The sequence below is a fragment of the Delphinus delphis genome, chromosome 13 (genome assembly GCF_949987515.2).
Source record: "Delphinus delphis chromosome 13, mDelDel1.2, whole genome shotgun sequence".
NCBI lineage: Eukaryota > Metazoa > Chordata > Mammalia > Artiodactyla > Delphinidae > Delphinus > Delphinus delphis.
The window spans coordinates 26,741,679-26,767,296 of record NC_082695.1 but is presented as its reverse complement, the minus strand read 5'-3'; the positions used below and the strand labels follow the sequence as shown (position 1 = coordinate 26,767,296).

The 25,618-nt window shown below is 57.6% G+C and overlaps 1 protein-coding gene across 2 annotated transcripts; it reads right to left on the bottom strand.

The window, feature by feature from the left end:
- Positions 1–676: 676 nt before the first annotated feature.
- SEPTIN5 (septin 5) lies at positions 677–8,035 on the bottom strand. 2 transcript variants are annotated; one of them, XM_060028554.1, is made up of 12 exons: positions 7,906–8,035; positions 7,749–7,759; positions 3,435–3,531; positions 3,247–3,333; positions 2,883–3,006; positions 2,670–2,804; positions 2,447–2,564; positions 2,257–2,358; positions 1,362–1,458; positions 1,142–1,277; positions 922–1,024; positions 677–813 (listed from the first exon to the last, which is right to left on the bottom strand). In XM_060028554.1, the coding sequence occupies exons 1-12, from the start codon at positions 7,946–7,948 to the stop codon at positions 757–759; spliced, it is 1,110 nt and encodes a 369-aa protein (XP_059884537.1). In that variant the 5' UTR covers positions 7,949–8,035; the 3' UTR covers positions 677–756. The 2 variants fall into 2 exon arrangements, with proteins under 2 accessions (XP_059884537.1, XP_059884536.1); XM_060028553.1 differs by lacking the exons at positions 7,749–7,759; positions 7,906–8,035 and adding an exon at positions 4,138–4,760.
- Between the last annotated feature and the right edge of the window lie 17,583 nt (positions 8,036–25,618).

Sequence of the window (25,618 nt, the reverse complement as noted above, 5' to 3'; positions counted from 1 at the left end):
GCGGGGAACAGGCCTCCAGCGACCAACAGGGAAGGGTGGTCCAGGGATGGGGGTTGCCAGTTTGCCCACCACCCACTGCTCCTGGAGCCGGGCCATGGCCGTGGGGGAGGGGCGTAGGCAGCCCCATTATTCCTCCCCAGCAGCCAGCTGGCCTCCTAAGGTCTGGAGGGATCCTAATTGCTTCGGCTGTCCAACCTGCCCGCTGAGCTACCTGGTGAGTGGGTGAGGAGGTAAGAAGGACCTGGCCCACCTCAGCACAAAGTGAGGGCTCCCAAGTTCACTCTGCAGCCCTGGGCAAGGAATAGGCCCAGGATCCTGCGGACCTGCTCCCCTATTCTGCCTTGGTTTACCTGCCCATCTGAGTAGGGTCTGGAATCTAAGTGCTGTGACCTTCTGGGTTGGGGGGAGATCTCAGAAGTCACCACTCAACTTAGCTCCTGCTCCCCCAAGGCCAGAGAGGGCTGGCTGTGGGGGCCATTGTCCAGGCCCCTTGGAAGCAGACACAAATGACGGGAGGGGCTGATGCTGAGAATAAATTAGGGCTGGCTGGGGGCTGCGACCCCGCGTCTCTGGGTCAGTTCAGGAACAGTAGGAAAAAGTCCAGGTCTGGGCCACTCTGCAATTGGGGTTGTGTCCAGGCCTGTTAGCGATCCAGACGAATCCGGTGTCGAGTCCAGGCCAGTCGGGGTCCAGGGGTGGGAAGGGCCAGCCTGGAAACTGGCAGTATATCCATGGAAAAGTGGGGCTGTGGTGGGGTCACTGGTCCTGCATTTGCTGCTTCATTTTCTGCAGCATCTCCTGCATGCGCCTTAGCTAGGGGGGCGGGGCAGGAACAACGGAGGATGGGGTGAGAAGTGCGATGGGACGGGCCTGGCCCTGTCCCCACCCCCAGCCCCTGCTCCTCCCCTGCTGCCTACCAACCTCCTCATCCTTCATCCTGATGAGCTTCTCCGTCTCAGCATCGGGGGTTGGCAGTGGCAGGATGGGGATGGGGCTCTCCATGCGGCTGTCCTGCGTCAGTTTGCTGCAGGGTGGACACCAGGGAGAAGCTGCTGGGGGTTGGGCTGACCCTCGATACCCTGTGGCTCCCACACCTCTGGGTGGGGGTCAGGGCAGGTCCGAGGGCGGGTGGGTCACGCACCTGGTCATCTGCTGGATGCAGTGCGCTCGGTAGTTCTCGTAGTGCACGTCGCATGTCACGTCCTTGAGGTCATGCATGTGTGTACGGATGAGCATGTTGCGAAGCTTCACGAAGTCGCAGTGTGCCTGGTTCTCCACTGTGGGCGGGGGCAGGCGGTGGGTGAGGCGCCGGCCCAGGGGAGCCTTCCCACCCAAATGCTGTGCCCCAGGCCTCGACTCACCCTCCACGATCCCCCAGGGGTACAGACGCCCCCGGACCCGCTGCCCCTTGGCCTCCACCACCGTGTTGCTGCCGATGACAGCGAAGGGTGCGCTCTCCTGGGGGGGCAGGTGCAAGGGCTCACTCCCAGTTAGCATGGGTGTGGGGTCAGTGGTGGGAGAGGGGCATGGGCACTAAGCACCTGGCCCGCCCCTCCACAATGACCCTCAACAAGCTCTCCCCAAAGAGACCCTGTTGTCCCCACCTCTGGCCTCTCTGTTGCCAGCTGAAGCCAGAACTGGTACAGCTTACACCTTAGGGCTTTTGCTGGGCCATGCCCATCAGATGTACCCCCCCTCCTGATACCCCCACCACCAACAGCCACTCCATCTAGTGCCTCCCCATTCCTTTCCCAGGGCAGAGCCCATGCCTCCTGTTAGTGATACCCCTGCTGACTTCGGGGTGAAAGGTCCACCCTGCTCCTGGCTCGGTGGCCACCTGTCCCGAGCTTGGGCTTGCCATCACCACTCTAACCCCCGGGGCACTCAAAGCCACCCCCCCTCCCCCCGGAGCTCAGAATTCTGGGAGCCAGGACATGCACAGGCCTGGGGCCATTGGACTAGGCCCTTCTGTGGGTGAAGCATGGCGAGGGGGCTGAGAGAAGGGCCAGGGTGGGGGCCTGGCCAGTGGCTGTGCCTTTAGATCCTGGCAAGCATTCCATGACCTATTAACTACATGGGGACCCAACTACACAAGCCAGCGGGGGACCTGGGCCGCCCTAGCCCCAGCCCCAGGTGAAGACTCTACGGCCTGGACAAAACACTCCTGCCCCCCAGGTCAGACCTGGGCCCGGGCCCTCCTCCCGACCTGGTGTAAAGTGGCCTCTGGGTCCCTCACCCCCAGTGCTGCAGCCTCACCTTCAGTTCCCGGTCCTGCTGCTTAAACTCCTCGTCCTCGTCCGAGTCACACTCAGGAAACTGGTAAACGTGGATCCCAAACTTGTCGATCTCCTCCCGGATCTGCGGCAGGCAAGGGCCATCAGGTGAGGGGCTGGTGCCCTTGGCCCCACCAGAGTCCCCGCTGCGCCCCGCGACCGCACAGGCTCACCCGCTCCTTCAGCTTCCGGATCTCACCGGGGACGAGACAGTCGGCTTTGGCAATGAGGGGCACGATGTTCACCTTCTCGTGCAGGGCTTTCATGAAGCCCACGTCCACTGGCCGCAGCCTGTGGAGAGCAGCCGGGGCGAGGGGCTCATGGGGTGGTGGTGGTGGGAGGGGGCGCCGCAGGGATGGGCAGGACCCGCACCCCTGGCCCGGGGTAGCCACCTACCCGTGCCCAAAAGGGGAAATGAAGTACAAGCAGCAGTGCACACGGTTGTCCTGGATGTTCTTGCGGTTGAGGCCACTCTCGTCCCGGAAATACTGCTCAAACTGCTGGTCCACGTAGTCGGTGATGGGCTTCCAGCTGGGGGCAGGGGGCACATGAGGCCAGGCTGGTGGCTGGTGGCCAGGGGCCAGGGCAGACCGGGCAGGCCTTCCTCACCACTCAGAGTTGTTGACGGCGTCCCCGAAGCCTGGTGTGTCCACAATGGTGAGCTTCAGCTTGACCCCCTTCTCCTCAATGTCCACCGTGTGCTTCAGGATCTCGACCGTCTGGCTGATGCGCTCTGTGGCAAGGCGGGTGGGGGGACAGACCCTCACAGACCCTCTGTGACCCTCACTCCCACCCCGGGCAGCCCAGACCCTTGTTCTCATCCCTGGCTATGTGGCCCGGCGGTGACCTGGACCCTGAACGGGAGACCCATGCTTCGGGGACAGAGGAGCAGGGCTGGACCTGGAAGGAGCCCTTGGAGAGGTCACCCAGCAGGGGATGGTGGCAGCGCCAGGGCCGCGTGGGGCCCACTCACCCTCAGCACTGAGCAGCTTCCGTTCCTTGTACAAGTCAGTCAGGAAGAGGCTGTGGACCAGTGTGGACTTCCCCAGGCCCGACTCCCCTGCCCACAGGTGCAGTGAGGACGTCGGGTCAGGTCCCAGGCCCCAGACAGAGCCTGGCTGCCAGTGCCCCACCCCACGCCCTGGAGGCCGGCCCACTCACCCGCCACCATCAGCGTGAAGTCGAAGCCCTTCTTCACAGACTTGCGGTGCACCTGATTGGGCAGTGTGGCGAAGCCCACGTACTGCTTGTCGATGTCCTGGCGGGGGCGGGCGGGTCAGGGGCACGCTGGGGTTCCTGGGGCAGCCCGGTGCCTTGGCCCCTACCCAGCTCAGGCCAGGGGGCAGCAGGGCAGAGTCCCCAGGGAGGGGGCATCTCAATGGCAGAAGTGGGTGAGGGCCTGTGGGCAAAGGCCCTGGAGGTGGAAGGCAGGTGGGGGTGGAGGGTGGAGGCGCCCGCGAGGGCTTCGCAGGGACCGAGATGGAGTCTGTGTGCGTGTGGAGGGAGGTGGCAGGCACAGCGGGCAAGGCGGTGTCCCCCCTTGGGCGGTGGGCAGAGGGCACCAGGACCCAGACCCCTCACACACGCCCAAGGCCCTCAGAGGCTGGAGAAGCCCCCACCTCAATACTCACCCCTCCCGAGTGTAAGGGGTGGGAGGCCCCGTCTGGCCCCGATCCAGCCGCGGGGGTGGCTGGCTGCGGCGACGGCGGAGCAGGGGCTATTTATAGACAGCGGCGCCCAGCCTCCCGCGGCCTCCGGCGCCCACCCCAGGACCCCGGCCCTGCGGCTCCCGTCGCATCCCCAGTCCGTGCGCGGGGGGCGGGCGCACAGCTGACCCACCTTCCGCTCCCCTCTCCACACACACCTTGAGCCGCCTCTGGGCCTGGGTCCGCGGCGACAGCAGCTGCTCCACCAGGCGGTCCTGGGGTGCCGCCAGCGAGTCCATCGCAGCGACCCCGGGACCTTGCCCGCTGCGCTGGGGCCCAGAGTGCGTCAGGCCCACCCGGCGTAGCTGTGCGCCAGGGGCTCGCGCGCTGTGCGGCCCCGAGGCCCTGTTCTCGCCCCCGGGTTACGGGTTACGGACGCGGGAACCGAAGCCCGGAGGGGCGGCGCTCACGCGATGCCGGGACCCCGAGGCCACCAAGCCGCTCGCCGGCCCTAGGCGGGCCTGCCCCTGGCACAGGCGGGCCCTCGCGCCGGAGAGGAGCGCGCGGTCTCCGGGAGACAGTCGCCTGGAAATTGGGCCGCGCGGGCGGAGCCACGGAGCTGAGGAGGGCAGGGCCCAGCTCGGCGGGCTGGCGGGCGGCTGCGCGCGGAGCGGCGCGGCTCAGGCCGTCAGTCCAGCGACTACACAGCCGGGTGGGCGGGGGACCGGGTCCACGGCCGGGTCTGCGCTGCCGCGTCCCGCCTGCCAGAGGGCGCCCGAGTACGCCCCCATCCACGCGTGCGCCCGCGGGAGCCCGCCCGGTCCCCCTACTCTCCCGCGGCGGTGTCACAGAGGCGCCCCCAGCTACCCACCGATGCACGGCCCGCCCCTCGCGTGTGTGCGCGTGTGTCTGGAGAATTCTTACCGCCGTGGCCGCCGAGAGAAGTTGGGAACCTGCGAGGGCAGAGCCCACCTCCCCACCCAGGCCCGCGGAGGCTTACGTTTGGGGAAGGGAGCGATCAGAGCACTAGATGCCCAACCCCTACCCCCACCTCTGCAAACTTGGAAGCTGTGGCCAGTGCGTAGCTCCACAAACCCGCCGGCCAGCCCTGCGCTGCCACCTCTGCCCCCAGACAGCCGCTGCCAGCAGAGGTAGGGGGTGCTGGAGTGAACCCTTCCCCCTAAGGGGGACACTCCCTCTGAGCTTCCACCCTGCTCTCACTTACAGGACTGGGCAACACAGGGCCTGTAGGGCTCCAGCCAGCTCAGCCCTCACACCTGTGCGGCCACTCCAGGGACCACAGGGGTCTCCTGAGCCCCCAAACCCTTCCTCACTGACCCTACCCGCAGGACCCACCAGAATCTGAACAAGCCAGCACCAGCCCGGTGGCAAGGGAGGCCTGCAAAGGAGCTGGGGATCCAAAGAGACGTGTCCCTGGACTGTGCGTCAGTGGGAACGGGAGGCCCCACAGTTCTCCCCCACCTAGGCCCTCCCTTCTTGGCTCCCCGCTTAAGGGGCCTCTGTCCCCCTGTCTAGGCTCATGCTGCTGCTGTGTGGCCTGGAGGCCGCTGGCACCTGGGGAGGAGGGGTGGGCCCGCTGCTGGGAACAGGGGAGCCTTTCATCCGAGAGGGGGGGGAGCCACAGGCCCCAGCTCCCCAGCCCGCCCCCAGCCCTGGCTCTGAGAAAGCCTCTGCGCTGGCCCCAGCCCTCCACCACGCAGACCTGCGAGGGGCCTTGGGGCTGAGTCCCACCCAGCCTCCACCCCCGGCTCCAATTTAGACATGGCCCCTCGGCCCACTTCCTGCCCAGACAGGCTGACATCTCGGGCCCAGGGCATCTCCAGGAGGACAGACAGAGCTGGCACCCCACAGCCTGGTGCCTGATGGGCTCGTTGCCCCCAGAAGGCCTCAGTTTCCCCATCGGTAAGGCACAGCCTCAGTGGAGGTCCGGGTCAGGGGGACAAGACCAGCTCCCTGCCTGCCTGCCCTGTCCCCTGACTTCGTCCAGATGGGGCCTGGGGATTCCCTGGGGGATCCTCAAGGAAGGGGCCCTTCCACTCCCTTTCTCTGGCCCCCGAGGCACAACAAATACTCCTCAGGACTTCCCGAGCCACAGACACTGCTGCGCCCACCTCCTCCCCACCTCCTCCTGGTGCCTGACACTCTCGAGGCATTTCCATTCTTAGAACCACCCCAGCTGCCAGAGCCAGTGAAGGCCCCACCACTGCTAGAGATGGGGTGGGAGTTGGAGGAGGGAGCACAGAGGACCACCAGAGCCCTCCCCAGTGTCTGAGATGGGTGGGCACAGAGGGGGCCCACAGAGCTCCCCTGCCCCCTTTCCCAGAGTGCAGACAGACTGAGTCTCAGTAACACCAACCATGGAACAGCAAAGTTACTGCAGGCTTCCGGCTCCCCCAGACCCACGGGGAGCCTTCCCCAAACACCGGGCTCCCTGGCCCTGCGCCCAGGGAACCCCACACCCCACCCGCATAATGCTCTCTCCCTCTGGTCCTAGGAGCAGGGGACAGGTAAGGCTGGTCCTAGCTGAGCTCCAGGAGGGGTAAACAGGCCTGAAGGGGCTCGAGCCTCAGCAGGGGGGGTCCCTGAGTGCCCGCAGGCCCAGGACAAGGGGGGCTGGTCTCCCAGGCCTTCCCTCTTTCTCTCCCTTGAACAATAGCTTGGTGGCAGTGTGTCCCTGCATCTCCTTCATTGTTTGACCTGCCATGATGGGGAGGCAGCTCTTGTCCCGGGCTCCCCAGGGAGCCCCTTGCTGGCAGGATGAGGTGGTCGTGGCCCCTCCCTGTGAGCCTCACCCGTCCCAGGGTGGGGCGTATCCCTGCTAGGGGCCTGGCACTGGGCAGGAGTGACTCCCAGCCCCCACCCCACCTGCTGGGCCACTCCTGGCCCGCCTGCCGCACCTAGGCCAAGACTTCGGGTTCCACCCGGCATCCACCCAGGGTGTGAGCCCCCATCCCAGACGAGGGTTGCCAAGGCCACCCTGATGCCAGAGTTGGGCTCTTCTTTTCTGCCCTAAACATGGCTGAGCTCAAGCCAGAGAGGCCCCCAGCAGGGCTGCCCCAGAACTCCCAGCTCCCCCCGGTTACCCACCCCCCCACGCCCTCTTGGGGTCTCCTAGCTGTTTAAACCTGACCTCAGCTAGGTTCACAGCGAGTACCCAGGCCAGCCTCCTGTCTGACCCTCTATTCCTGGAGGCTGGGGTCTAGGCCGGCCCTTTGAGAAATCGGTTTGTACCCCCTAGATCTGAAGACTGGTGCTGGGCACCGGGATGACTCAGACCAGGCCCTGGAGACTCCCAGTCTGGGGAAGAGGCCTGGCCACAGATCAGCCCACTCACATTGGTGTGTGTGGAGAGGAGGCATAAGATGCAGAGAAGTTGGGTGGGGTGGCCAGAGGTTCCCCTGTGGGGCTGCTCAGGGACTGGCCCTGGCTGGTGGACTCAAACCCCTCCCCCCCAGCCCGTGGCCTTTCATGACCATGGTCTCACACAGGACCCCCAGCACACGGCCACGGGCCAGGTCAGCAAAGAGAGGCTGGTGCTGGACCAGTGGGAGAGGGGCACCCGGCCCATCCCCCATCCGGGGAGGAGCGCACGCCATGCCTCGAGGGTCAGGAGCCAGGCCCGGAGGCACTGCGGCCGCTCCTCCCCTCTGCAGCCCCGGGTTGGCGGCACTGCCCAGGCTGACAATCGGTTATCGGTTATCGCGACAGAGCGGGATGACGGCCGGCGGGGGCGGGGTCGCGTTGGGGCGCCGCGCGTTGGTGGCACAATGGGTGACAGAGGGCCAGGTGAGCGACGGCGCACACGTACCTGCTTGTCCTCTGCGGGGTCGGGTGGGGTCGGGGGTCGGGTCGGGGTCCAGGCCCGGGCCGGCGGGCGGGGGAAAGACCGAGACACACGGTGAGAGGCGTGCGGGCGGCGGGGACAAAGGAGTGCGCGCGCGCGCGCGGGCGGGCGCCGGGCTCACCTGGGGTCGCCAGCTTGCTCTTGTACCGCAGGCCTGTGCTCATGGTGGCCGCCGGGGGGACGTGCGCACGGGCGGGGCGGCGACGAGCGGAGGCCGAGGCCGGGCTGCGGGGTGACCGGCCCCTCCGCGCCGCCGCCCGCCCCGCCCGCGCTCCCGCCAGCCAATCGGCGCCCGCCGCGCCCACGCGCGACCCGGCGCGGCCAGCGGGGGCGGGGACCCAGGCGCCCCTACAGACCCCGCGCCTGCTGCCTGGGGCGACGCCCTCGCCTCCAGCCGCCCGGACACGGCGAGACCCGCTCTGCGCCCACCCCCGCGGCCGCGCCCCCTGCCCACCTCCCCTCCCCGCTGCCGGGCCCCTGCGCACGTACCCCGCCCTCCACCCCGTCCCTGCCCACAACTCGGCCCCCTGCCCAGACCCGGGCTGACTCCTCTGCCTTCGTGGGACCCCAGTCCAGGCCTGACCTCTGGCCATCCTTGGTGTGGCCCACCTGTAAAGCCTGCCCCTGGGGTCTCCCGCCTCATGCCACTTCCCCGCCCCACCCCCCCCACCCCCCCCCGGCATGCTCTGCCCACTGAGGTCAGTGGATGCCCCTCCTCACCTCATCAGGATGGACGCCGGAGGCTTTGGCCTGGGGAGTCCTGCTCCTGGCCGTGGCAGGAAAGGTGATGGTCACTGTGCGGAAAGCTTGATGCGTGGCGGGGGACCAGCCCCAGCTCCTCTCCTGCAGCTGCTCGGTGCTCTGCAAGCCCACACACCTGGGCCGTTAGCCGGCCCCCTTTCCAGGATTATTGGTGGGGAATGAGCCGCCATCCTGGACAGGATGGGCCCAACCTGAGGCCTGCGCCCCCCATGCCCACCTCGGCACCCTCTGTTCTGCAGACCCAGAGGCAGACTGCTAGCACCCTGAGAAGGGTTGCAGGGGGCCCCCCAGGGCACTGCGAAGGCAGGGCAGGTCAGGGCCTGCACCCCACTTACAGATGGGAAGCTGAGGACTCACCAGCATGAGTGCCTCTTGTCTCTTCGGTCACTGCCACACTCCCAGGTGCCCTTGGCCTGGACCTCCCCGGAGTGCCCCCAGGAGGCACGTCTGGAGCTTTCAGTCCCCCAGAAAGTGACAGTTGGGCCAGTGGTCACCAGCTTCCCAGGTGAGGGAGGGTCCTGTGTGGGAGAAGGCCTGCTGCCCCCTCCACAGGCAGGAAGCCCCGTCCCTCCCTGCCCTCCTGCACCCCTTCCTCCCTCCGCTGGCCTGTGGGCTCCTCCACCTCTGAGCACCAGCACCGGGCAGAGTTGTTTCACCTCTAAGTGAAAAAGCCACGAGAGCAGCACCATCACTCTGCGAAATCCTGGGGCCAGGTTGAGCCTGTTTCCCTTTACCAGACTATCGCCTGCTCCAGCACTGCGATGTGTGGGGACGGTCCACCGCCCCCACCCCTCACCCAGGCCTTGGGGCCAGATGTGTTTGGAATTCAGAATTTTTGTACATCTCATACATTACATGATACCTCATTGGACCCTGGGGCTGCACCCCGTAATCAGGCACATTAAGATTTTTGTACTGAGGGACTTCCCTGGTGGTCCAGTGGTTAAGACTCTGCACTTCCACTCCGTGCTGGTTTGATCCCTGGTTGGGGAACTAAGGTCCTGCATGCCGCTCTGCGTGGCCAAACGATATTAAAAAAAAATTTTTTTTAAAGATTTTTGTACTGAAACACAACCGTTCACACGAACTGGAATAAATAAAGATCAGAGTAAATGTATATCAGTTCAAGGCTGGCTTTGCCACCAAGTTTTGAAAACCTTTGTTTCATATCTTTAGGGAATTTGGAATTGTGGATAAAGGAGTGGGGCTGGAGGGGACACTCTGAGTGCCAGGCAGGACTTCTGAGCCTTCATCAGCCCTGAGGGGCTCGGTGAGAACCCCGTCTCAGGGGACCTGGAGCTTTGCAAAATGGGTCAATCGGGCAGTGAAACGTGACAGTTCGACATTTAGCACAGACTGAGCCAGGCGAGCTTGTGCCTGTGGGGACATAGGAGGAGAGACAGGAGCCTGTCCCCAACAGGGCAGATGTGCCCCTGCAAAGTGCCCAATAGCACTGCCCTCCTTGGGTCGGGAAGGGCTCCAGGCAGCCCCCTGTCAGGGGGTCTGAACACGGCCTTGAGGGGACTGGACTGCAGGTCAAGGGCCTAGCTTGGCTAAATCACGGATTTTAAAACAATCCTGGAGATGGGACCAGAAAGGGTGAGGGGTACCACATAAACAGGGTCTTTTTCATTAAAGTAAGTGTATCCAAAGGAGTGTGTGCATAAGCGCAGTTGGGCTAGAGCCCAGCATCTCAGGCCTGGAGAACCAGCATGGAGCTGATGGAAAGAGGACGGGGAGCCGCTCCCGGAAGCAGACGTCAGGGGCAGGCCTGGGTCAGGCCTCCTGTGAAATCCCTGGGGGTGACTGTGGGCTGCTGGCCAGGAAAGGGGAGGGGCCCGCTTCGAGCCTTGGGGCTGTGGTCGCCTACCACTGTGAGTGCAGGGGACAGCCTGGATCCCACCACAGACACTGGGGCTGCCCCGTCTAGTTGGAGACCTCAGGTGACAGCATCCATGGCTGGACAGGCAAAGTAAGAGCCTGGGCACTGGCCAGCAGATTCAGAGGACGCGTCTCCAGCTCTGCCAGGTGGGACGGCAAAGGGCTTTTTCTGGTTTCTTGAGCCTGGATGCTGCCAACTGACGGCCAAGTGAAACACTTACACGTCCCCTGCCCATCAAAGGGCACAACCCTGGGGACGTGTGACTTTGGGAAGGAGTGTGGTAGGCGTGGCCCAGCCATTGCACTTCCCACTTCAGGGCTGTGGTTGGAGGAAAACCCAGCCTCCCTGGTGGGGTCTGAGCCTGCTCCCCCCACAGGAGCAGAAATGCTGGCTGTGGTACAGAGACAAGTAAGGAAGATGTTCCTGGGTGGGAAAAATGCTACTTTTTAATTCATAAGAAAAAGAAGTTAATGAGTGAAAAAATAAGCTACACCCAGAAAAATCTCTTCAACCAACGTGGGCTACAAATAGCTTGACGCTTTTCAGAAAAAAAACTCTTTTTAGTTAGGAAATTCTCAAGAGGCTACATTTAGCCAGTGCCGTATCTCTCTTTCCGTCAGCACAGGCTTGTGGGCATCTGTGGTCACACAGGACAGACAGGAGCTTGTGCCTCCATGTGAACCACGGCGACGGTTCACCGTGAAGTGAACACCATGGAGGTAAGCAGTTTGTCCAGGTGACACACGGGTGTCAGGTGGAGCAGGGACCACTGGTGACAAAGCTCCAGAACAGTCCATCTGAGGCCAAGGATGAGGGCAGAAGTCAAGCTGGACGCAGCTTTGTCATCGACACCCCCTCACGGGGGGCTGGAGGGAAGGGCCTGCGGGTCACGCCAGCCCGAGGAGGTCAAACCACCTCTTTGAAGAAAGGGCCATGACGGAAAGAGGAGAAACACACTGCCCTTCAGGGGGACAAAGAAGGACCTTAGTCAACTCAAAAGGGAGTTAATCCACTGAGAGAAAACTTCCTGATGTGCAGTGACGACCTCGCCCCCATCCCTGCATCCAGACCTGCTCGGAGCCTCAGACCCCATGTGGCTGGGACTGCAGTCCTCGTGGTGATGGTGTGGGGCTCGAGTCAGACCTGCCCTTCCCGGGACGTGAGGCTCCCAAAACCAGGAGCCTGGAGACAGCCCTCCTGTTCAAACAGCCCTTGGAGAAGCCCCAGCAACGGGGAGGCCCACTCCCCCAGACAAGGCTCAAGGCTGTGATTCCCACAGCCCACCCCAACTGGCCCCAAGTTGGTCCCCTGGGTTGTTCCTGGGAATCTGTGGCCGGGTTTGGGACCAGTGTGCAGAGCAGGCCCAGGTCAAACTCAGTGTCAGCCCAAGAGGAGGATCTACCGCTCTGGTCGATGGGAGGTGCTCTGCTCAGGGCCCCGCCCATGGTGAGCGCCCACCATGATCTGCCCCCCACCCCCACCTGCTTGGCCAATTTCCACATCCAGCCCCGCCTGCCACGCTATCCTGGACACTGCCGTGCGGCGTCCACCTGCTTCTGGCTCAGGCACTGTCCCCTCTGAGGCCCCCGCTCCTCAGTGTCTGATGTTGGGGCCATGGGGGAGCCCAGGCCGGGGTCCTGGGGTCCTCCTCTTTCAGGGTAGCTCCTGGTGTGCAGGAAGGTGAGTCACCTTTCCCACCCCCAACTCCACAGGGGCGAGGGGGCAGGCACAGGGCGCTCTTCCGACCTCCCACCTACACAGCCCTCTCTAGGCAGCCCTGCCACGTGCTGGGAGTGGGCATTGGTGGGCTGGTGCACAGACCAGGAAGCGGGGTTCAGAGCGCAGCGAGAGCAAACAGCTGAATGGGGACCTCAGAGCACAGACCTCGGCCCACAGAGGGATGTGACCTGTCCTGTCAAGCAGCCCCATTCACCCCTTCCGCCTTCCGCCCCTGCCTTTGACCACTCACGGGCGCTGCTCCCTCACCCCAACCTCCCTAGTTCTGTTGCCCTGGCTCAGCCACCCGGGCACCTGGGCTCCCCTGCTTGCACCTTCTACCCTGCATTGGTGGGTGCGCCCCATGGCTCTGAGCCTCCGGTGCCCTCTGCCCAGACAGCCCTGCCCAGGGAGCCCTGGCGGCGGCTGCCTAGAGCACGGGGTTGTGGGGAGACACGTGTATGCAGGGAGGGGCTGAGGAGAATGCTTTCCTTCATATCTCGTTAGATCGGTGTAACGGGGTCACGACGAGTGAGTTCTCCCCTCTGGTGGACGACAGGCCCATCCATCAAAGGGACACACAGTCCAGAGCAGCTGCCCAGCCAGGAGGGCACTGCCAGCCCTGCCACAGAGGCCCGTGTGCTGCAGGGGACAGAGCCTTGGTCCACACCACGTTCCCCATTCACTGGGCAGCTGGACAGAGGGACAAAGGACGCCTGTGCTCGGCGGCAGTGGGCCAGCCGAGGGACCCAGAGCAGCAGTGGGCGTCCCCTCCCCGGCAAGGGTCAGGGGGACTCCATCCACTGACGATGAGACATGGTCCCTAGGAGAGGAGGCTCAGTTCCGTGTGATTCAGCAAGTTGGCGCTGCCTGACCGTGTGCCCCTGGCCCTCTGAAGGGATGCACGTGGGAGTGGCCGGGGGATGGCTAGGGCCTCCCCCACTGTATGCTGCACCTCTGACTGTCCTCAGTGCAGTTCTGGGCTTTCAAGACTGGCAGAGGTGGAGATGGGAAACGGCGCTAACACGGAGATGCTCCCAGAGGTGCTCATGCATTTAAAAATCCCATGGGAGCACACACTTGCGAAAGGCAGTGCACAGTGACCCAGATCCCGAGGCAGCCAGCCAGGCGGCGCCCTCCCCCGTGACCGCCTTTCTACCAGGGAAGGCCGAGTGTTGGGGTTCCAAAGGCTGGCTCCAGCTCCCCACGGCATCCCAGCCCCGTGTCTGTTGTCTGTCATGTGATCGTCAGGTCAGAGACAGGTCAGAAAATCCCTCGGGAGTAAACAGGATGGACTCAGCTGTGGGGAGGGCTCCAGCTCCCCCTGCCCAGCCACAGCACCCGCCCCAAGCACACGGGCAGCAGGCCCCGGCCACTCCAGGGAAGGGCAAGGATCCAGGGTTTCAGCTCATTCCCCTCCCCACCCCTTGTTCTGGCTGCAGGCCGCCAGGGGCTCCTCTGCAGAACTCTGCCCACCCGAGGCACACACTGCTGAGACCGTGGGGCTGCTCCAAGGCTGAGGGGAACCACAGCTGGGGTCCCCTCTATGTGGGGGAGCAGCAACAGGAGCCCCTGAGCCTCAAATCACCAGTGGCTCGGAATGGAGGGGGAGGCACCCACTTGGCTGCCAAGCCTGAACGCTTCCAGCCAGCATCTCATCAGGGCTGGGCAAGCACGTTCTGATCTAAGAAGCATCACCAGGGTGCATTTGGGAGCTGGACCTGGGGCCACCCAAAGGGACCATGAGGGAGAAAGGAGTCACCGGGCCTCACTCCCCTCTCTCAAGCTCTTGCCAGAGGCTCATCTTTGCAGCCATGACTCTTCACAAGTGCCCTTGGGTGCCAGCACCTTCTGGGGGCGGGGGAGTCCTGCCCCAGGCTCTCACCCCCCAGCTCTCAGCTGGGCCTGGTCTCCTAGGCAGGAGGTACCAGTGATGGCTGACCCTATCCTTCCAATAGGCGGAGGGCACCGGGTGGGCAGGACTGTGCCACTCGCTTGCCCCGCGGCTGCTGCCCTGCCCGGCTGCATCACACAGCAGCACAGGTAGGAGGAAGTGGGGGTTCCTCCCTCCTTCCCTGGGTTTCACACTGGGGGGCCAATAAGCCACAGGCCCCCATGAGATGCTGACCCAGGCCTGGAGAGAGGAGAGGCTGGGCATGAGGGCTGGAGCAGGGTAGGGGGGCCCCAGAAAAGCAGAGAAGGGTGAGGAGGGCATCGTGGGGCATTGCTGGGCTGGTCCCCCACTTGCATGCCACTAGCAGTGGGCCCAGAACACCGGGTTTGGGCCTGGCTGCCAAGACAGCCCTGAAGGCTCTGCCAGACCTCCTGCCCAGGGCCTGGGTCCATAGTTCCCACAAATGACCCGAGTCTAAGCAGGGGTCCAACCAGAGCCCCTCCGAGCCCTCGGATGCTGTGGCCCAGCTGTCCTGAGGTCTGGAGCGGGCCTGCGTCAGTTTCCCAGGGCCCAGCGGGACTGTTTTGGCTGCACCTAGTCCTCGAGGTTATTTTGAGAATGAAAAAGAGAGACCATCAACAACAAAAAGACAACTTAATTCAAAAAGGGCAAGGAACTTGAACTGATGTTTCTCCCAAGAGGAGCTGGCTGAGGATTCCTGAGACCCACCTCATCCCAGCCTCGCCACACCTGGTCCACACGCCCAGCCCCTCCATGGGCCACCCTACACCCTGGACCTTGGGCCATCTTCAGAGAACCTTCTGGGTGCCACGATACCCTAACTGTCCCTGCTTCGACCACCCTGCCCACCTTTCTTTTTATGGCTCATGCTTTGGGGGTCAAATCTAAGAATTTGTTGCTTAGCCCTAAATCCTAAAGATTTTCTCTTTTTTTCCCTAAAATTTTAGTTTTACATTTTAAATTTAAGTCCATGATTTTATTTTGAGTTAATTTTTATATAAAGTGCAAAACTTAGGTTGAAGTTTTTGTTTGTTTGTGAACGTCCACTTTCTCCCACAACATTTGTTGCCTCCTTCCTTGATTGAATTGCTTTTGAACTTTTGTCAAAAATCACCTGGGCATGTGTAGCTATTTCTGGATACTCTACTCTGTTTCACTGGCCTAAGTGTCTATCCCTCTGCTACTACCATACAGTTTTAATAACTTTGGCTATAGAATATATATAAATACATAGAATATAAAGAAATCAGGTAGACTGTTTCTTCTCACTTCAGCAAGGTTGCCAAATACAAGGTCAGCATACAAAAATCAATTGTGTTCCTATATACTAGCAATGGACACATGGAAACCAAAATTAGGGAATTACCTGGCGGTCAGTGGTTAGGACTCCCTGCTCTCACTGCCGAGGACCCGGGTTCAATCCCTGGTTGGGGAACTAAGATCCCGCAAGCCTCATGGCACAGCCAAAAAAAAAAGAGAAAGAAACCAAAATTAAAAATAAAATGCCATTTACAATCTTTCAAAAAAAATGAGACAGGTGTAAATCTAACAAAACATGTATAGGATCTATATGCTGAGAACAGCAAAATGCAGACGAAAGAAATCAAAGAATATCTAAAGAAAAGGAGAGACGTACCGTGTTCGTGGATAGGAAGGCTCAACATTGTAAAGATGTTAGTTCTCCCCAAATTGATATATAGTTATTCCTATCAAATTCCTATATATCAAAATATAAAAATATCAAAATCCCTGCATGATTTTTTGTAGATATGGACAAGGATGTTCTAAAATTTTTATGGAAAATCAAAGGAACTAGAATAGCTAACATTGTTATTTTAACCCATTTAACAGATTGGTCACTCATTTCACTTTTTTGGTTTATTTTAAATTATTTTATTGAAGTAAAATTTACATGCAATGAAATGCACAGATCTTAGTGCTCAGTTCATTGAATTTTGACAAATGTTTAGACCTATATAACTAAAACCTCAATCAAGAGCCATTGTCATTACCCCGTATAGTTTCCCATGCCCCTTCCCAGTCAATCCCACCACCACTATCAGCCCCTCAAGCCCCAAGCAACCACAGATCTGCTTTCTGTCACCACAGATTAATTTTGCCCATGTAGAACTTCAAGTAAAGGGAATTATACAATATGTATTTTTAAAATCTGACTTTAACTCAGCATAATTATTTTGAGATTAATCCATGTTGATAAGTGTATCAATAGTTCATTATTTTTTTTTACTGCTGAGTAATATTCTATTGTATAGATATACCACAATTTTTTATCCATTCACCACTGATGGACATTTGAGTTACTTCCAGTTTCTGGCTATTACAAATACAGCTGCTATGAGCATGCATGCACAAATCTTTGTTTGGACATATATTTCTTTTTCTCTTGGGTACATAATTAGGAGTAGAATGGCTGAATCATATAGCTGAATGTTTAACTTTATAAGACGCTGTCAAACTGTTTCCAAAGGGGTTGTACCATTTTATTCCCACCAGCAGAGTATGAGAGTTCCAGTTGCTCTGCATCCTTGCCAACACTTATCAGTCTCTTATTTTAGCTATTCTAATCGGCACATAGTGGTCTCTCTCTGCACTTTTCATTTGTATCTCCCTGATGACTAATGATGCTGAGTGTCTCTTTGGTGCTTATTGGCCATTTGTATGTCTTCTTTTATAAAATGTTTATTCAAATCTTTTGCCCATGTTTAAATTGGATTGTTTTTTATAATTGATTTGCAGGAGTTCTTTATATATTCTGGGTATAAGTCCAATGCCAGGTATGTTCACTGCAAATATTTTCTCCCAGACAGTGGCTTGGTTTTCTTTCTTTCTTTAATTTTTTGGCCACACTGCACGGCCTGTGGGATCTTAGTTCCCCGACCAGGGATCGAACCCATGCCCCCTGCATTAGAAGCTTGGAGTCTTAACCACTGGACTGCCAGGGAAGTCCCAGTTTTCATTTTCTTAATGATGTCTTTTAAGAAACAGATGTTTATAATTTTGATAAATTCCAATTTATGGATTTTTCATTTTCTATCTCAAGCTTCTTTTGGCCTCTCCAAGAAATCTTTGCCTACTTACTCCAAGGTCATGAGTATATTCTTTTCTGTTTTTCTATAAGCTTTATAGTTTTGGTGTTATATTTAGGACTGTGATCCATCGTGAATTAATTTTTGTGTATGGTGTTAGGTAGAGGTCATAATGCACCCCCACCCAAGTTTATCCAACAGTTCTAGCACCATTTGTTGAAAAAATTTAACTTTCTCCATTGAATTGCCATGACACCTTTGATGAAAATCAAGATTTTGGCTATCTTGTGGATCTCTTTTCTGGACCCTGTTCTGAAATGGTTATCTGTTGCTGCAAAACAATTCAAAACATAGTGACTTAGAACATCAATTTAGTCATTTTTTAATCCACCGTGGTTTCTATGGGTCAGAAATTCAGGAGGGCTCAGCTGGGTAGTTCGTGTGATTTCAGGCAGGGTCTAGAGCTGGAGCAGCTGTCTGGACGCCTCCCTTTCCATGAAGTCTTGGAGCTTCTTCCCATCTCTGCAGGGGGCTGGCCTGGCATCCCGCACGGTGGGGGCCTCGAGTCCCCAGCCTTGGAAGTTGTGCAGCATCACTTGTGCTGTGACCCACTGTCAATGATATAGATAAGTTCCCTTATGTTCAAGGGGGCATCAAGGCTCCAGGAGAACGTGTGGGCTGGAAGACATGTCATGACTGTCCGGAAAATACAGTCTGTAAAATCTCATCTTTTTTGGCCAATGCTTTTTCTCTCTGTTCAGAGCCTGGATAATCAATATTGACCTGTCTCTGGGCCAGCGGTTGGGGGTGACCTGGATCGGGGGTGGGGAGACTCCCCCATAGAGGTGAGTTACCTTGACGCCTGCAGGACGAGGGAGGGACAGAGGGGGGGAGTGGCCATCCGAGGTGTGTGGTCAGACGTGGGGGTGGGGACCTGTGACCCCCATGTGCCTCTGAGACATCATGCTGGGCACCAGAGTCTGTATCCCATGGGGACGGGGACGGGTCCGGGGGCTGAGGACTGCTAAGGACTGGGTGGGTGACGGCGCTCAGGGACAGAGGAGGAGAGCCTGCGGCCACACTGCTCTGACTCAGAAAGAAAGCCCCACACAGGCGTGTTTGGGTTGGCCAGGGTTCCCATGGAGGACGTCAGAGCTGAGAACAGCGTCTCAGGCTCTGGGAGACGCTGAGTGAGGGGGTGCATTCCGTACTGGCGGCCACGCCCCCGCCTGGCTGCCGAGGACAGGCCCAGTGCTGTAGGGCGGCTGGGGAGGGGGTACCGGCTGTGTTTGGGGGCTCTCTCCAAGGCGTTGACACCCCCACCCCCCGCCTCCTGGGCCCAGAGAATCTGAGACCATCTCAGTGCTCTTCCTGCATTCACGGCCCCCTCCCCTTCCCAACTCACGGATCCAAGGAGACCCTTCAGACTCACTGTTGATGGGGGTCAAGTTGCATGACCCTCCCCAAAGACACCATGCTGTGTGCAGCAAACTCCTGGCATCTTGGGTCCAGTCCAGGATGGGGGAGATGGTCTGGGGACCACCGGCCCCACCTCCTCCAGCGGCCTCCTGGGCTCTGCCATCTTCCCCTCCCACTGCAGGGTCTTTGCTTGGCCAAGGGTCCCTCTCAGTTTTTGTTTTCATCTGCTTCAGTGCAGGCAGTGAGGCGACCTCGCCCTGGCTCGGGAGCCTGTGAAGGGGGCTGCAGACCAAGCTCAGCTCGGGGCTGCCCAGGGCCAGCTGTGTCCTCGTCCTGCTTACGGCAGCAGCAAGTGATACTCTCGGGGGCCCGCTCCGCTCCTGCCTGGCTTTCCCATCTCACTTGTGGCGTCACCACCACCCACCAGTGGCTCAAATCTGAATCTCAAATCACACTGCTCATCCCCTCCCTCTCCCTCCACATCCAGCGTGGATTCTGCTCCTGAAATGCATTCATGAAGCCTCACTTGGCTCTGTCAGCCCTGAAGCAGGGAGCTGGGGCTGCTGTAACAAGCACCACTGCCCCAGGGTTTAGACAGCAGGGATCTACTTCCCTGCAGTCTGGAGGCTGGAAGCCTGAGGCTGAGGAGGTGTTGTCGGGGACTGGCTCCTCCCAAGGCCTCTCTCCTTGGTGAGTACGCACCCTAGTCTCCCTGTGTCCTCGCGTGTGTGTGCCGGTGTCCTGATCTCCTTTCTTATAAGGACACCAGTCCTGTTGGGTGAGAGCCCCACCCAAGTGACCTCATTTTACCTTAATCACCTCTTGAAAGGCCCACCTTGGGAATTCCCTGGCAGTCCAGTGGTTAGGACTCTGCGTTCTCGCTGCTGAAGGCCCGGGTTTAATCCCTGATCGGGGAACTAAGGTCCAACAAGCTGAGCGGCACGGCTGAAAAAAATTAAAAACTAAAAAAATAAAGGCCTATATCCAAATACAGTCACATTCCGAGGCACTGGGGTTAGGGTTTCAGCATATGAATTTGGGGGACACAGTTCAGCCCGTGATAGCACCCAGCACCACCCTCGTCTGCATCACCCCAGCGCAGGCCTTGGGTCTGGCCCATACTCACCCCTGCCCGCAGTGGGGGCCCTTTAGAACCACGGTTCAGGCCTTAGGCTCCACCCTTGCCATGCACACAGCCCTGCAGGAGGAGCTGAGCCCCAGCTCCCACACCTGCCTCAGTTCCTCCTTCACCCCAGACTCAGCCAACAGGCCTCCTCGCCTCCCCTTAAACATACCAAGCTCGCCCCAGTCCCCTCGTCGTGTGCCTATTTTTTTTTAAATAATAACTTTATTGAGACAATTCATTACCGCACAATTCACCATCTAGTGTGCACCATTCAAAGGTTTCCAGGACGTTCCCAGGGCTGAGCAACAATCACCACAAGCACATTTCGAAGGCGTCCTATTGAGGCATAATTTGCATGCCAGAAAACCCACCCTTAGAAAGGGTGTAATTCAGTGGATTTCAGTACATTCCAAAGCTGTGCATCAATCACTATTCTCCGTCGCCCAAAAGAAACCCGTTAGCAGTTACTCCCCACCCCTCCCCCAGCCCCCGGGGATCCCTAATCTACTTCCTAGGTCCACGGATCTGCCCACCCTGGACGTTTCCTATACATGGAATCACATGGTATGTGGCCCTTTGTGTCTGGCTTATTTCACTGAGCATCCGCTCTCAAGGATCATCCACGGGGCAGCCTGTGTCAGAACTTCATTCCATTGTGTGGATGGACCACACCTGTGGTCCACCCGTCTGCTGATGGACACTTGGGTTGTCTCTACTCTTTGTCTATCATGAACAGGCTGGTGCGAGCAGTCGGGATATGTCTTCGTGTGGACACACATTTTTGCCCCTCTGGGGTAAATGTCCAGCGGAGTGGAGTTACTGGACCCTAAGGTCACTCTGTTGCCCTGATCACCTGGATTTACTGTCCATCTCCTCCATCGAGGAGGAAGGAGGCATGAGGGCAGGGACTGTGTCCATTGTGTGTGGAATGAGGATTGGGCTGGCCCCAGGGAGAGGACGGTGCCTGGGTGCACCTGGGCACACCTGGCACACCCCCTTAGCTCCCAGGGCCTCAGGCTGCTCCCTGCACGGGCTTTTGGCTCCTCCCCCCGCTCCCCACTCCTTCACCTCTGAGTCCTGCCAGGAGCACTGTGAACACATGTGGTCTGTACATACGATGGAATATTGTGGGGCCTTAGGAGGAGGGACACTGTGACACAGGCTACAACGGGGATGAACCCTGAGGACATGATGCTCAGTGAAATAGCCAGACACAGAAGGACAAATACTGTGTGATTCCACTTACATGAGGTCCCTGGAGTCATCAGATTCACAGAGATAGAAAGTAGATGGTGGGTGCAGGGGCTGGGGGAGGGGGTAGTCAGTGTTTAATAGGTATAGAGTATCAGTGTGGGAAGATGGAAAGTTCTGGAGATGCTGGTGGTGATGGTTGCATGACAATGTGGATGTACTTAATGCTGCTGAATGGGACACTTAAAAATGGTTAAGATGATAAACTTTGTGTTATGTGTATTTTGCTGCAATTCTTTAAAAAAATACTAAAAAATAGTTCAATGGGTATAAAGTTTCAGTTTTGCAGGAAGATTAAGTTCTAGGACGTGCTGTACGATGTCCCCATAGTTAACAAAACTGTAAAACATTTGTTAAGAGGGCAGATCTCATGATGTGTTGTTATAATAATAATTAAAAAAACCCCAGACAAACAGTTGCAGACCTGTGGGCGGAAAAGGCGGCCCAACAGAAAACGTGTTTATGCATGCACATCTGTGCTGGCACACGCATAAGGCGCCCCAGAGGGACACCGAGAAGCTGCCCATCAGTGGGCAACGGGAAGGGGTTCTCGACGTGGGAACTTTCATGTTCTGGAAGCTTGAATCCTGGGACTCAGTTAGGGTTAGGGTTAGGTTAGATCGCCTTTGGAGGCCAAACTGAGGAAGAGAGAGGGAGCCCAGGGACGAGGCCGCCCCACCCAGCTGAGGGGCGTTTGCTGGGCAGGGAGGAGCCAGTGGCCCTGCCCCAAACCGGCTCCTTGTGCAGACACAGCAGCCCTGCCCTGAGCCCCACTCTCGGTGAGAACCTGAAGGTCCCGTTCTGCAGCGAGCTGACTAATGGTGATGAGTGTCTGCAAACCCGGTCAGCTTGGGCTTTCTTCCCTCCTCTTCCTTCCTTGCACAGCCTCGCACAGAGGTCCAGCCGTGTGGTCGCCCCAGTGGCCAGACCAGAGTCTGGAATTCAGAGCACGAGACAGGCAGGAAGCACTTGGCCTTCCCACGGCAATGCTCAGGCCCAGAGCACAAACTCCCGGCCAAAAACCACGTCTGGGGCTCTGCTGGGCAGGAGTCTTACAGTGAAGGATCGTCCACGGCGGAAAGAGCGAAATGGAATAAACAGAAAAAGCCAGGGTTTGCAGAAAGGCAACTAAAGTTTGCTGCGTGTAAAGTCAGAGATATTAGCACAGACACAGCCTCCTAAAAAGAAAAACACAGCCAATTTTGTTCAGAATTACATCCCAGCAGCCTAGGAAGCCAGGCATTCACCTAATTAGACAGCAATAATAAGGTATATTACTGGCTTCTATTTTTATTTTCACAGTTTGTCAAATTTCCTAAGAAGTTACCTCAAAGCTGATTTGAGAATCAGAAGAAAATTCAATATTCAAATTAAGAAGTCATCTCACAGAATCTAGCAGATGAATAGACTTCCATTAGCAAAATGAGAGAGACAAATTTTCCTAGAACAAATTCCCAAACAAATAGAAATTTCTCATGCTTTCTCACCAAAATGCCAGCTGCCCCCAGTGCTTCCGAAAGACAGTTCCCTCTGGAGAATGAGAAAGTTCTCTGGGGAGAGAGGCACCGGCATTGAGTAGGCAGCCCCAGTGTGGAGAGGAATATGGCCCCGCCAGACATGCAAACACCCACTACACTCTCACAGTGATCACAGCGCAGGGTGGGCCCCAAGCAGACGGGCGGAAGGGACAGGATGGCACATCCCTGCGTGTCCACACGGCCGCTTGCGTGTCCACTCGGCCACTGAGCCCTGGGATGTGGTGGTCCTGATGGAGAACAGCACACCCAGTCTTGTGAGCCAAAAAGGCAACCAATGCATTAATCTTGTGTTTATACTGCCTGCACATTGAAGTGATATTTGGATATATTAAGTTAAACATATTAAAATTAGTCTCACCTGTTTCTCTTTATTTTTTTAACATGGCTCCTAGGAAATTTTAAATTATGCACGTGGCTTGCATTGATATAAAAGATTCAGGAACAGACCCAAGTTCAACTGGAGATTCAATATATAACATGGAGATTCAATATATAACAAAGTTGGGGGAAAGATGGCCTTCCTAAAAATAAATGACACTGGGACAGCTAGGAAGTCATTTAGAAACAGGTAAAATTAGATGCACACCTCACACCTTTACGAAAGGAAACTGCAATGGACCATATCAAAATTAACAAACGAAACCACACAGGAGCTAAATACTGAAATGTGGGTAAATTCCTTTGCAGGCGGGGTATGGGGACTCAAAGCTCTACATACAATAAAAGAAAAGACACAAATTCAGTGACATAAAATCGCATCCTGCCCATGAAAAAAGGGAGCATAAGAAATGAAAATGACGAGCAGGGAGGGCACATCTGGGAGTTATGTGCCAATATCCCGAACATATAAAGACTCTTAACAATCAGGGTGGGGAAACAGGAGAATGGGCAAAATACAGACCATGCCTAACACACAACGTAAAAATGGGCCAGAGGCCCAGGTTCACTCACACCCAGGAAGTGCCAAGCGGACACGCAGAGGTGGACAGCTCACGGCCAGAGGCTGCGGGGACAGGCAGGCCTCACACGCCTACAGGCCGGGGCTGCACACGGTGGGGGTGGAGGGGTCAGGAGGGATCTAACGAGATTACATATCCCTTTCCACTGGGATCTGCAACCCCACCTCTGGGAATGTGTCCTGAGGACACACCTCCGGCAATGGGGAGACACATGGACAGACATCCTCGTTACCGGGCATTGCAAGCATGGAACAATCTGGAACTGCAGAGCAGTAGCCCAGATGGGGGTGTGCCTCGAAGGCTCGGTTCTGGGGGATAAGATGTGCCAGCAAACCCTGGCTCCAGAAAAGAGAGGGGGAGGGGTCAGGGACAGAGCTTCCCTTCCCCGATGTAGCACGTGACACGCGAACCTGGAGAAGGGCAGGCTGAAGAGATGGCCGAGGGCAGGGCAGTGGCTGGAAACAGCACAAAGTCCCAGGTGCCAGAGCCGCTCGTGTGGGGTTGGGGGGAGCTGCCCTGAAGAGGTCAAGGGCCCCACTGTAACTTGTTGAAAGAAACCAGGGTGGTTTTTGGGGGGTGGAATGACCAGACCAGTGTCCTGGGGGAACAGTGTAGCGGGGTCAGCAGCCGTCCAGATCCCCAGGGAGATGCCTCACACCCAGTAGGCTGCAGACGGCTGGGGTCCTTGGGCTGTTAGGGAAGAAAGGGCGAGGGGCCAATGACAGAAGGAGGGCAGGAAGGAGGGCAAGATGCAGAGTGAGGACATGGAGGTGAAGCAACTCCCTGGGTTGTGCCATTCGAGCCCGTCCTGCTGTGGTTTCCACACTCGCTGGCTGTGGCCACAAACTGAAAAGCAAACTGCAGGCTCAAGGGCGCTGTAGCTGTGATGCCCCACTCCTCCAACTTCCTTCGGACGACCGGTGCGGGGTCCGTCCACCGGCCCTTGCAGAGGGCCCCTCTGGTGCACACCGTCCACCCAGCTGCAGGCAGGCAGGGTCTCTCTGTACAGGGCATGTTGGGAGCGCCAGCCTGGAGAGGCGGCTGGTGGCGAGGTGTGCAGACTGGGATGCAGAGAAGCACCTCCCAGCCCCCTCAGCAGGTCCCTGCCCCCGAGGGCCCCACTCCTCAGATGTGTGGAAAACTTGCTGTGCTGTAATGCATTTCTTTGGCAACTGTGACCCAAGAGGGAGCCAGGCCTGCACTGAGAGCAGAAGATAACCGGGCTCTGGGAGGGGGACCGGCAGGCAGCTGCCCAAGCAGCCCCTGTGCAAGGCGAGGACCCCCATGCCATGCCATCCCTCGGGTGCCCTGGTACCCTTCACCCAGCTCCTCCCAATGGTTACATCTTGCAGAACTGTGGTGACATCTCAACCCAGATGCTGACGTTGGCTCCATCGGGACAGAAGGCGGTACATCAACATAGGATCCCTGCTGTGGCCTTTTATAGCCACGTCCACTTCCCTCCATTCCCCACACCCTCCCTACCTCCTGGCAACCACTAATCTGTTCTTCATTTTTATAATTTTTTTCATTTCAACAGTATATAAACGGAAATGGAATCGTATGCAGGCACACCTCGCTTTATTGCACTTGACAGATACGGCTTTTTTTTTTTTTTTTTTTTTTGACAAATTGAAGGTTTGTGGCAACTCCATGTAGAGCAAGCCTATTGGTGCTATTTTCCCAACAGTATTTGCTCACTTCTTGTCTTTGTGTCACATTTCGGTAATTCTCGCAATATTTCAAACTTTTTCATTATTATTATATTTGTGTGGTGATCTGTGGTCAGTGAACTTTGATGTTACTACTATGACTGCTGAAGGCTCGGCTGATGGTTAGCACTTTTTAGCAATAAAGTATTTTTATTTTTATTTTAAAATATTTATTTATTTGGCTGCACTGGGTCTTAGTTGCGGTACACAGGATCTTTTAGTTGAGGCATGTGGGATCTAGTTCCCTGACAAGGGATCGAACCCAGTCTTCCTGCATTGGGAGCGTGGAGTCTTAACCACTGGACCACAAGGAAAGTCCCACAATAAAGTATTTTTAAATTAAGGCATGTACGTTGTCTTTTTGACATAATGTTATTGCACACTTAATAGTCTACAGTCCAGTGTAAACATAACTTTTATCTGCACTGGGAAACCAAAAATATGTGTGACTCACTTTATTGCAATATTCTCTTTATTTCAGTGGTCTGGAACCAAACCCTCAGTATC